The sequence below is a fragment of the Danio rerio genome, chromosome 11 (genome assembly GCF_052040795.2).
Source record: "Danio rerio strain M-AB ecotype USA chromosome 11, GRCz13ab, whole genome shotgun sequence".
Taxonomy (NCBI): domain Eukaryota; kingdom Metazoa; phylum Chordata; class Actinopteri; order Cypriniformes; family Danionidae; genus Danio; species Danio rerio.
The window spans coordinates 34,515,001-34,528,333 of NC_141031.1; the positions used below are offsets into that span (position 1 = coordinate 34,515,001).

Consider the following 13,333-nt stretch of genomic DNA (forward strand, 5'->3'; position numbering starts at 1 on the left):
GCACAGCGTGTTTACGCAGAAGCATGCGAATTTGTTTTGACTCCATTAATGAAGTAAGACTGATGGCTGTGATGCTTGGCCAAGCCACCAGTAACTCCACTACGTGTGTGTTTGTGTGTTTTTGACTATTGTGTGCAACACTAGCTGAATTAATAGAGCATGTAAATGTTTAGAGGGAGGTTGTGAAAATGTAGATTTGGAGTTTGACTGATTATAATGCCTGCCATCTGGGATGGAGTTGAACCGTTTGTACGAGCCATGCAGGGTTGCTGCTAAATAACCTATTCTCCTTCCTCTAATGTACGACTGGCAACAACCTCGAATAAGAATGCAGGCGAAAATGTGGTTTTGTTTGTTTGCTTTGTTTCTCCTTATGAGATTTGGCAAAGCATTCCTCTAAAGAATTTCCCAAATGAAATAGCGCAGCAGCATTAGCAAACATGCTTTTCCTGAGCACCGCGAAAGCCGTTTTTCCTCAGAGCGCGAGCATGATCCAAAGCAACAGATGGGTCTAATTTTGTCCTTAATCCAACATGCAGATATTCCAATTGCATATTAGCACGTTCATATGTCACCGAGGAACATTTTCTCGTTTACAATCGCCTATGAAACTTTTGTCTTTACACAGATGGCGACATGCATGTTACCACAGAGAGCAGTTACACAATCGCAGTGCTTGTGATTTCAAATCTCCATCTTGATAATTTAGTTCTCATCAGTCTATTGTCTCTCTGAATTGTCTCTCTGAATGCAGAACTATTCTCAGGTTCTCGATTAATTATCAAGAGGTAGTGATGTAAAATCAAATTAGCTTAGCCGTTTCCCTCTCATCTCCATAACTGCATTTCTGATCATTTTTTAACTATATATGCATATATGCAGGCATTTCCTCCTCTCTCGGATTAATCAACAGATTTGATTTGAGAAAAAAATTAACAGCTGAGATATTCAGAGCAGAAAAAACTCATCTGTCTGTTCTCACAGTTTGTTATGGTATGAAAATGTAAATCTCAGAAACTCATTAGCAGGCTCGGTTGACAGGTTGATGCATTTTCTGCATTGTCTTGTGTATTTCATGTTAATGAAAGACTGGAGTATTGATTGATGTTGTTGTTTTTGAGGAGTGAGAGTTTGGATGCAGAGCTCTCTTTGTCAATATTGTTACTTACACATCAGCTTCATTAAATTAGCTGGAAAGTTTGGTGTATGTGTTTGTTTCCATGCCTAAATAGAACACCAGAAACAGAAAATGTTTGCCAAAGCAACTTTAGGTTTTGGAAGCATCGCAAGAAGTACTAGCCAATCAATCTAATTGAATTATAATTAATTTGTATGTGCTGACACACTGCACAAATCAGTTTGAATTCTTTGCTATTGTATTTTATTACATTTCCCTTTTAGGTTAGTATATAAGTGTTTTCCCTCTTATATGTGATGAGCTTTTTACAACCATTTCACCTGGTCGTGAATTTTTGCATGCATGCAGTTTGCGCATTTACCTTCTTTCTCAATAGTCGCTTACTAGATAAATGTATTTCATGTTACTCATCTTTAGGGACGGAATGATTATAGATTTTGGTTGTAGGATTGTAGTCTGAGGAATAATCATGGTTTCACGGTTATCATGATTATTATGCATTCATTGAATTTAAAACACTAGTTTAGTTAACCACAAGAAAACTCCTTGTATTTAAAAGTGTTATTTTTTGCTGCTAAGTAACCAAATAATACAGCACAAAATTATAGTAAAAAAAGCAATAGTTCATTTTTATTTGCACTTAAAAATAAGTGAAAAAGGTTTAGGCATTTAGACATAAGTAATAATTTTACATTTTAAAATACATGACAAAACAATAAATAAATAAATAAATAAATATAAATAAATAATTATAAAATAAATAAATAAGTTAAAAATGTTGCTGTCAATATATACGCGCAAACCGCATGCCTCCATTAGAAATAACTTGCACGCGCAAAAGTTGGGATTTGTGAATAGCCATTTTTCGCAAAAGCCTCAGCCATAGTTGAAATCAGCCTTTAAACCAGCTTGGAACTTCAAACTAGCACATGTTGACATAACTTAGTTGCAACAGTTTTGTTCTGTGCAAAAACAGTGTTGAGAAGTTTTTAATTAACCATGACAAATTAAAGTGTGGTTGTTAGCTAAATCGGTTCATTGTTGCATCCCTACTCATGTTTGCATCAGAAATAACAATGTGTTTTTACATATAGAGTTTTGGTGTGGCATATTAGATTTGTTAAAAAAATATTATTGCCTTTTTTTATTAATGTTTTTTTAAACTAATGAAATTTGAAGCGTCACAGATTTATATCCTCTTTGACTTGGAATTAAAAGTTTGGTACAGCCATGTTAACTGTCACAATGCAATCTGCAATGTCATTTTCAGTGTCACTGAGAAATTATTCTAATCACGTCTCTCTCTCTTTCAATGTTTATAGCACTTAAACATCAGAACACTTACTGATGATGTGGTAAGAGTCCTTTACTCAGGTTTACTCAGGCTTTTTCGCTCTCAGATGCTCAGTCCTTTTCATTTTCTGTCTTGTTATTCATTAACGAGCTTGCATCTTATATTTGATTTTGTCTGTGATATCTAACATTATTAACCCCTGACTAACAGAGGACCTATGTCTAACAGCATTCAACGGCAGCATTTTATTCACAGTCAGTTTAATACAAAACTAATGTGCAATATATACATTTTTTTGCAAACTGGATTTACTAATCTTCTAGTATGAATGTTTTAAATGTTCTAAAGATTTCCATGAGACGAGTGGTTTCTTGCTTATCTAACACTTTAAAACTGCCTCTAATCAAACATGTCAAGCTTTATTTTTACATCACTAATGGGGCTGTATGTAATTGTAATGCTTATACAAGATGTTGTGAATTTGCTCGGCTCATGGTAAGTTTGTATTTTTGTAATTTATAATATTGTTAAATTTCCATTGGGTTAATTTCGAACATTCAACAAAAGTCTTTAAGAGCATATGTAACCCATTTCCTGACTTGTAGAACATACTCCAATAGTCTTTATTTACATCCCATTTTGGTGCCTACATCAAATTAAACTAGATAAAGTGATTTTATTTACAGAATATTATAATAGTGTTTGATATGGGTAGCAACTGAAGTCTGCAGGAAGGTAGATCTCCAGGAACAGGATTGGGCACCCCTGCTCTACATAAATAATATTCTTCCTCAAATATCAGGTATTGCAGGTTTCACCAATAGGATATATGCACAGCTAGTGTTTTTTTACATACCAATAAACTTCCAGTAAATAGTTAATCTGACTTGTCTAAATTTTATACGGTTCTTATTACAACACGGTGTTGTAATGTATTTAAAATAAAATCAGTTAAATAGACTTCAGCATTCATTTAGTTGTTCAAGTGTAAAATGAGATGAAAAGCCGTTTACATGCACAGGATCAGCAGGCTAGCGCTGAAACACCATCGACAATACTGGGGTAAAATAAATTCCTTATTTTAAAGACACGGCGCAGGAAATCAGGCAGTGAAGATTGTAGATTAATTTTTTTTTAAGAAAACCGACCTTAAACGTGCCAATGTTGTAACAGCATTCAGTTCACCGGAAGCGTCTGACCCAGGTTACTGCAAAAAAGTCCTTCTGCATACTTATGCACACATATAACAAGGCAAAATTGTCAGACTGCCGTTTCAGATATCCAGTCAAAGGATTCTATTTCTTAAACATGTCTGACCAGTTTTTTGTATACATTTTTCTGTTGTTACACTGTATGATAAATATTTTTCTTCTGTAAAATAATTGTAAAAAAAATCTAATCAATAAAAGTCTTTTTAGTGAGAAAAAAAATTTAAATAAACTGGACACATTCAGCTGAATGAAGCAAAGTATTTATTTATTGAGGGAGTACACTACAAATTCTTTTCTTTATATAATTTCATGGTCATTTTGACAGACCTAACAAAACAATACGCAGACCTGAATTGAAGCTGCATGGCAAGAACATAAGAAATTATTTCCAAAAACTGGCAAATTAATTAACAACAGAGTTTTTGAATCCTTTTACCAAGGATAGCTGGAATTGTTTGTTTGGTTTTCTGAATTTTTTTTTGTTAGACTGATGAAACAACGATGGTGCCCAGCTGAATTCTGAAGCCTGTTAGCATTTCATGTACTGGTCCGTATTTATTAACATTGGTGGTATCAAGCGTGTGCAGCTGGACCTGTTTCGTCTAGCAGCAGCGCAAGGTAATGAAATATTTTGGATGGAGGACTTTAGGTCATGGAGTGGAGCAGTCAGTTAATTTAAACGGCACCTAGACCATCTTATCGATAGAACTCAGTGGCTGTTTTTCACCTCATGGTGAATAGCATCAACTTTGGCATTTAGCACCGCAATCACCTTCATCCTCCTTTCGATCTCATATCATCCTTCTCGCTTTCCTCACTTTTGCCCCGCTCACTCACTATTCATCTCTTCTCCAGGTTTCCTCTTTCCTCAATACATTTCAATCTTCTCTCCTTTAATTCCTCGCCTCCTGGGTCCTTTACTCGTTTCCATCTCTCTCTCTCTCTCTCTCTCTCTCTCTCTCTCTCTCTCTCTCTCTCTCTCTCTCTCTCTCTCTCTCTCTCTTTCATACCGTCCTCCTTTATTATAAGATCACTCTTGTGGTCTTAAAATGTGTTTTGTTTCTTTTGCATTATCGATTAGCATCAAAATGTGTTTTTGTTTGTGTTGGTTTGATATTGATTCTTAGTCTGTCGTTGCCAGAGGGAAGGTAGACCCAGGAACAGAGTAATCAGGATTATGATGAGATAGATGCCACTGGGACGCTCGTTTTCACTCTTTCTCAAAGTGAAAAGTCAGATGTGGTCCAAAATGAGCACCTGGATGATGGGTAATAAATAATTATCAAAGGATGTGTTTTTTTGTGATGCCCAATATGTACGCAGAGAGAAAGCAGAGTGGCTGATAGTGATATCACACTATTTTATTTGGCACATTTAGTAAGTAAGATTTATTAAGTGGAAAGGAAATATACCAGCATTAGGGCTGCACGATATTGAAAAACAAAACAAAATTTCAATGTTTATTTTTCATCAGATGAATCAATTTGGCAAGAACTCATAACTTTATAAAAATTGAGAAGATTTTTTTACAATATTAATCTGCATAAATGAAACAGACAGTGTTTATTTTTTATTTTTTTAATTGTATTCAAGTAGAAATTGAATAATCAACTGTAAACAACTAACACTGCACAGACTTCTTGGTCTAAAATATTAAATTCAACAATTTTTTTATTGTTAGAATTTCTTATACACACTGCAAAAAATGATTTTCTGACTTAGATTTTGTTTGTTTTGTTGCCAGTCCAAATATCTTAAAATTCTTATATTTAGAAGTATTTTCTATGCAAGAAAAACATATTGTCTTGTTTTAAAAAATAATATCCCAAAATTAACTAAGTTTTTCCTTAAAACAAGTAAAATAATCTGCCAATTGGGTAAGCAAATTTATCTCATGTCAAAAGGAAAAACAAGATTATTTTGCTTACCCCATTGGCAGATTATTTAGCTTGTTTTAAGGCAAAACTTACTTCATTCTGGCATATTATTTCTTAAAACAAGACAATATGTTTTGCTTGCCTAAAAAATGCTTCTTGATATAAGAATTTTTAAATATTTGGACTGGAAACAAGACGAAAAAAAAATCAACAAAATATATGTATATATTTTTTTGTTGTACAGTTAGTGTGATATTCAGAGGCAATTGCAGATTAGGAAGTGAAGTGGAGACTTAATAATTGAGTTTTTAGTCGTTTCTTGAAAATAGCGAGTGACTCTGCTGTTCTGATGCAGTTAGGGAGTTCATTCCACCAGCTGGGCAGATTAAGCGTTAGCGTTTGCGAAAGTGATTTCTTCCCTCTTTGGGATGGAACCACGAGGCGACGTTCATTCACAGAACGCAAGTTTCTGGAGGGCACATAGATCTGCAGAAGTGAGAGCAGATAAGGAGCAGCAAGGCCAGAAGTCACTTTGTAGGCAAACATCAGAGCTTTGAATTTGATGCGAGCAGCAACTGGCAGCCAGTGCAAACGGACTAGCAGCGGAGTGACATGTGCTCGTTTAGGTTCATTGAAGACCACTCATGCTGCTGCGTTCTGGAGCAGTTGAAGAGGCTTGATAGAGTTAGCTGGATAGTTGCATCAAATGATCACATCGCAATATCGATGCTAAAACGATACATTGTCCAGCCCTAACCAGTATGCAAAAATATAAATTGTAACTAGATGTATAATAACATCTAAAATAATGTTGGTAAGTTACTGTTATAAGGTTAATGGAGCTGCATTCTCAGCTCAATTTAAGTGTTTTCCTATACTTATTTAAATGAATTAAACACAAATTACAATTTAGTATAACATTAAAAAAAGTATTTCAATTGCAACATGTTAGCAGATATAAATGGACCAAGAAGTGGATTTATAGTCGTTGGGTAAACACACAAGAAAGGAGAAGAGCGAGAAAACGAACAAGCAGCGAATCAGCTTAGTAATTAGCACATGCATTCTCTGGGCACCATTTGCTGAATTTGTAGGGTGGCAGGATATTGTAGAACATGTTTTTGATGAGCGAATCCTGTCCTTAGATAATGGAAGGTTATTTTTTTTTCCAAGTGAGGGCTGATGTTTGGTCATGGTAGAAATGTGTTTTGGTGCTGAGAGGCTGAATTACTGAAGAGGGGTCTGGTGGAGTGATCAGAAGAGCATTGAAGGGGAATGAAGCCATTAGTAACATCAAAGTGTCTGTCGGTGAGGAAGGGAGAGAGAGATCGCATGAAAGTAAGCCGCAGACTCACTCATAAACACCTAAACAGCCCTGAAAAGCACTTCATCATCTAGATCAGCTCGCGTCGGCTGCAGTATGACGCCTGTTGTTGTTGTTATCGAGGTGGCGGCTGCACATATTTATTTATCTATTCACCGGTAACGAGTGTGGAATAGCTAAGCGCTGCTTCCCTCCGCTGGGGATGAATCTCTGTGATTAAACTGATCAGTGCCATCACTCAATGTAGCGAAGAGACGCTTTAGGGCAGCAGCAAACCAAATTAGACAGATGATGGTGTCGTTCGGTATCAGACACCATGCGCTTGCTCTCTGCATCGGCTCTGTGCACTGTAGTCGCTAGTTACACTCTGATCTACTGCTTGGGTTTAATTAATTTTACATCAGTGTCATTGCTGATTATCTCAGCGTGTTGCTCTCCTTCTTGCCGAGATAATACGCGATGGGTGGCGTCGGCGAAAAATATACTCCAAGATAACGGCTGCTAATTTTACCCGCCCCTCGAAAGAAAAGGGGGCAAGCCCTCTGAAAATAAACCACCTACCTTTTCAGCCAACGCTGACATCTCAGTCGCCCGTCTTTTCCGCATTGCGCCCACAGGCAGAGGGGGAGAAAACGGCTCTCTGACAAATCTAATCCAATTAGGAAATGATTATCTGTGTGATGCGGGGGCCCGCCACCTCAATATAAATCGACGGCCGGTTACAGTGTCTCTGCGGACGCTCTCTGTTTGTTAGGCATGCTGAATGTGAAGCTCCTAATGGAAGTCTGCTTACAATAGGCAAGCTAGAACCGATCATAGACACCGCTAAAGGGCTAAAGTGGGTGTTTGATGAAGATCTGAAAGCTTTTGAACTTCTGTTCAGTTCAGGCTCATCCTTAGAGGCCATTAGTAGGTATGTACAAGACCTCTGGGCCTCGTGGATTTGTTACCTTGTTACAAAGTGTTAACCTCATCAGCGGCCTGTAGAACTATCCGGATAGATTAAAATCTTCATGTCTGTCTGGTTTATGCATTGTTGCTTTTGGTCTGGCCTTTCCAGTTGCAGAGTTTTAGTAATCAAGATGAAACCCTTTTGAATTATTAATAAGAATAAATAATAAGTAATATAAATAATAATAATAATTATTATTATTAATAATAATAATAATAATTATTATTATTATTATCATTATAAATCCTTCCATTTATATAGCGCTTTTATGGGAGGCTCTTAATAGGGTTAAATAAAGTTTTTTTATTTTTTTATTTTTTTTTTTTAGCTAGGGCTGTGCAATTTGGGGAAAATACCTAATTGTGATTAAGTTATAATTTTCTTTTCCTCAGATATTTTCAATTTGATTTGATATTTAACTTTTTAGTCAAGATTCAGCTCAATAATCTGTATTGTAGCTTCTTAATGCTAAAATGCAGTGAGTGTTAAAAAAGGAACAGAAAAAAATATCAACTTATCTTAATAAACAACTCTAAAATTGTTCTCTGCTTGCCACTAGATTAAGCGTCACTGGCAGTACTTTTAGTTAACATTTAGAAAGACACTCCCTACATAGCCACCCGTGGTGCTTTTTATGTGCTGGTTGTTGTATTTCCTCATGTTGTGGCAACAATTCTGCGATAGGTCTTACAATGACCTGGTTTTGTTTGGTGTCTGTAACAGTCTGTGACTAAAACTAAGATATTTCCATATTACCGACGTGCTGTTTTTCTTTGATATCAATTCGCTTATTAATGCTTCTGAAGTGGCAACAATGCTCTTTCGTGTTTTTTGATTTTTATTTTGGGCGTTCCGCATAGTTTGGTTACGTAATTCTGATTGGGCAGAACGAAAGTGTGCTCACTCAATTGGCTAGTAAGACTGTCACACTAAAGCAGGTCGCACACCAGAAGCGCCGCTCGGCGGCGCGCCGTCTAGCGCCACGTAGCGCCATGTATTTTAGAATTCTAAACATAGGTTTCTATCAGGATACACACACCGGCGCCGCAAGTCGGCGGCTGTCGGCGACGCCCGGCGACGGCTCAGGACGCAGTTCATTTTTCAGCCGCGCCACAGAGCGCCATCTGATTAGTTTCATGTTAAATATCATTCGAATGTGCGCGTCTGGTGTGTAATACTTTAAACTGTCATGTACGCGCCGTGTCGCGGCGCCGAGCGGCGCTTCTGGTGTGCGACCTGCTTTAGACAGCAGTCATGCATTTGCTCTGGGTGGGTGAAGTTAAATATTATATATTTCATATCGCAGCCTATCGATTGCGATTGGATTTCGATTACTTGCGCAGCCCTATTGTTAGCCATTATTTTGTACTTTTTGTTTTGTTTAAGATCTAGCAATAAGTAATACATTTTCTAATATATTTTCACATAAAAGTTATACATTTTTATATAAACATAAGTCTTAAATGAAAATAAATATAAAAATTTCATTTGTTCACAAATAGTTATCATTGGAATGATGTAGAGCCGGTATAATAATAATAATAATAAAAATAATAATAGTGAATACTACTATTCTTCTTCTTCTTCTTCTTCTTATTATTATTATTATTATTATTATCATATATTTAGTGTTTCCCACTGGTGTAAAATATACTTGCGAGGCTAGCCAAATTGAAACACATCCTTTACCTATGGCACATAAATGGTTAACTACATGTGACACTAAAAGTAATGTGATTAACACTAACTTAATTATGACACTGTTTCACACTTTTCTTTTCAATGGGTTAAGAGGAGCCACAGCTGCTCTTTCTCTCCTAAGTTCAGGTTGCTTTATTGGCATGATAATATTGATCAAATAGAATAAAAAAAAACTGTCATCAAATTTACTTCGGTGGCCATTAATATACCTGGGTGGCCCACCCAAGTAGAGTGTATGTTTGGGAAGCACTGATATTGGGATGCTTGTGCTGCTTAATATTTTTGTGGAAACAGTGTTTATTTAAAACGAAAATCTTTTGTTGCATTATAAAGTACTTTCTGGAGTTTTGTATGGTTGTGTATTCTTTGCTTTTTTATTTTACTATTATAAAGAAATAATTACGGTCTCAAATGTTTCATTGTTCTTTCAGTTGGACAGATTTTCCAGTATCCGGATCCCTGGCAGTAAAAAGGAACGGCCAAATCTCTCCCACATGTCCAAGCACTCCTCTTCTGGTGACTGGTCATCTTCCTCTGAATTTGAGGAGCTTTCTTCAAGAATCACATCAGAGAAAGAAATCCTTGCCCTCTTTGAGAAAATGATGGTAAGATGCATTCAATTGTTATTAAATCAGTGTATTGTGTTATTACTTAATTGAAACACAACTAACTAAGTGTTTCTTGGAGTGTGTTGATCTGCATTCATTCCATTGGACACATTTTAGTGATTCACCAATCTTGATTGAATCTTGACCAATCTTTGATGGCCAGTTGTGATTGCCATTTCAGTTTTTTACATGTAAATTGTCCAATTGTGATATGAATTTTAAATTTTTAGTGATTAGATGATTTTGGGAATAAAAAGAACAACTTTATTAGCTAAACATGCTAAAGAGGCAATTGCAATTACTTGGAAACAACCAGTGTGAGACGCACCAATCTTACTGCTTACAGAATTCCTCAGACATCTTTTAGCATTCGGTTTAAAGACTTCTTAATATAAAATGAGCTCTTTGTCTGCAAGTCTGGGAAAGAGATTGACGAAAAAAAGGTTCTGATTTATTTCCAGTCAATCTGTGCATCTCCAATAGACCTGTCTACTTGCTGTGGACATGTATAGAACCAACTAATTATCACTCCCACACAATGACCTTTATCAACCTTTCAACCACAATAATCACTCGAGGTTTATTTGCAATTATGTTTTAAGAAAACGCAACCTTTTTATAATGAAATGGATTGTTATGGGTCGCTGACCTCAATCAGCTTGTATTCATAGAAGGACCAGGCCCTCAAGCCTGTAAATGCACTCACTCACACACTTACTCGCTCTCACATAGTACTGGGCACAAATACAGTCACAACAAATGTTTGCAAGCAGCGTGGTTTGTTGTGATAAATAAAAGAAAATACTTGAAGTAGAACAAAAAATAATTGAGATGTTTTGATTTAAACTGATGCTTAACCTACAGTAGTTTGTTTTGAATGTTTGGCATGTTTTGTTTTGAAATTGCATGTTTTCTTTGTGTTTGTTGACATTTAATTTGACAATAAACAACTTTTTTTTTAATAGAAGCAAATTGTCTTTGCTCTAACTAAGCTTTCCTGCCCCTCTGCATTCATTGCTCTGCATTATATTCTGCACATTCTTAATCTGTTTTACGTCATTTTGTTGTACATGCATAAACAAATTTAGATTTATACATGTTTAATCGTATTGTTCATTCATATATTATACATATACTGTACATAACATAAATTACAGTATGCTTAAAAAACAAATGATTAAATATAAACTGTAGGGGGAAAAATAAAACATAATCAACATAGTCTAACCACAAATATTAAGTTTAGAATTATTTGCTCCTAATATTGTAAGTCAGCACTGGCTGCTTAATTAATTGGTATTTTTGACTGCAACCTTTAGTGGAGCACTGAATCTTCTCCAATATAAGATGATACATGAGACTCCTAATCTAATATGCACTTTTTAAAATGCTAATACAATCTTGTGGAATGTCTGTTTACTAGAGTCGAATAAAATATATGCTGATATTTTGATCTAAGTTTTAGGCCTGTCAACATAATTCTATAGCAGTCATAATTTAAATCACTTCAATTGCACTTTTGTCACTTCTTTTTTTCAGCGACAGCTTTTTTTAAATTTATCAAGCACTTGCTTTTAGAGGATTGATCACACCCCATTGTTTGTTGTGAATAAATAAATAGACAAAGGCCCAATGCCAATTCGATTTTTTACATTTTTTGACACCCCTATCCCTTGGCCTACCCTTTTTCCTTGGCCCTCGAAACAGATTGTGAAGGGCTTCAAATTTTACCATGAAGAAATGGGTCACCACTACAACACACACATCATCATATGTCATCGTGAGCGCTTACTTTATATACTCTTGACAATGGCAACTGCTTCAGTTATTTGCATTATTGTCTGGTATTTATCTTCAGGAAATCACAGAATTTAATGGTATCATGTTATCATGTGGCAATAAGCTTGTAACTGTTCTGTGCATTTACACCATGGCCATATTCATAAACACAAGAAAACAAAATGAGCTTTATAGCCTACCAGACACCAGAAGTGTTTTCCAGCCACTAGACTTCTCCGACAGAGTATTCGAGTGTCATCGAGTGACATGTAAAAGTATGTTGTGGGAATTGCTGTACAGGAGTTATTTTTATGGTTTATAGTTAGCAAATGTATGCATTTATGCAATACATATATGTATTTATTTTTTATAAACATGACCTTAAAACAAACGTCATCATGGATCTATTTAAACATGTAAAAATTCTTAATAATGCCCAAAAAATACAAATTTGTTCGTCTCCTGACTCTCATGTTCAGCCATGTTGCCGTTGTAGATGTTTTTTTTCTAGGAATTGTTCGTACTGCTTACTTTTGAGTGTGGTCCTGGAAAATCTTTTTCAGTGACTATCTAGTCCTTCCTTTTAGCCCTACGCCTTCAAACTAAAGAGAATTCGGAGACCCCTACCCCTTCACATAAATCAGGGGTGATAGCGTTCCGGCACCACGCCGGATTTCCGGCGTACTGTGGCTGCGGGTAGGGTTGTGACGGTGAGGAAATTTCCCCACCGGTTAATCGACATGTGACAACACCGGTAATACCGGTATCACCGTGGGAGTGGGCATTTTTTCATTTCCTCTTTTTTTCTGCTTTTAAATAGCTTATAAATGCGTGCGTATAATACTTTCACTTCAGTTTTGCGGGAGTTGCCAATTCGGTGTCAATTGTTTGAATGGACGGAAAGGAAACTACAAAAAAAATCCCTGTTATTAAACAAAACATAACTTTTATTTACATAACGAATAAAACACAACACTGCTACAGGCTGAAAAAACTGTGTAAGTTGGAACCATACAAATAACAACCATAAACGCCTTGTTATATATTATGAGCTTAGTCCTTATGAACAATCCGTTTATAAAATACATTATTAACGAATTTAGGCTATTGAAGAATAAACCGAATATGAAACCTTGCATAATGATCACAAACAAGCGAGCACTCATTTTATATTTAAACTATATGAAAAAAAATTAAGAATTGGAACATTATGTAAAAAATCAAAGGGCAGGCTAAATAAAAGCGCCTCGTCAGAGCTAATCGCACATGTGTCAGTTTACAGCTTCTGGAGAGATCAGACAAACTATACAGATCACACAATCTCAATAAACAACATGTAGGCCTAAATGTATAAATATTTCGATAAGTATTATGGAATATTTATAACTAAATGATCTTGCTTTTTGGTTTTATCGATACAGCTTTGATCTCTCTACAAGCGCGCAGCAA

General features: G+C 35.8%; 1 protein-coding gene and 1 long non-coding RNA gene across 11 annotated transcripts in view; one reads left to right on the forward strand and one right to left on the reverse strand.

Moving 5' to 3' along the window:
* The window catches only part of LOC137496713 (uncharacterized), a 473,958-nt gene that overhangs the window by 166,283 nt on the left and 294,342 nt on the right, over nt 1-13,333 (reverse strand). The gene's annotated exons all lie outside the window — the stretch shown is intronic.
* Nucleotides 1-13,333, forward strand: part of diaph3 (diaphanous-related formin 3) — a 478,885-nt gene that overhangs the window by 30,386 nt on the left and 435,166 nt on the right. For 7 of the 10 annotated variants that reach the window (XR_015501887.1, XM_087272225.1, XM_087272220.1 and 4 more), the window contains 1 exon segment: nt 9,929-10,102. Coding sequence is in view for 9 of the 10 variants with exons in the window: in XM_087272225.1 (XP_087128351.1) it covers nt 9,929-10,102 (174 nt within the window). In the remaining variant the exon portion in view is untranslated. 10 annotated transcript variants of the gene reach the window in all.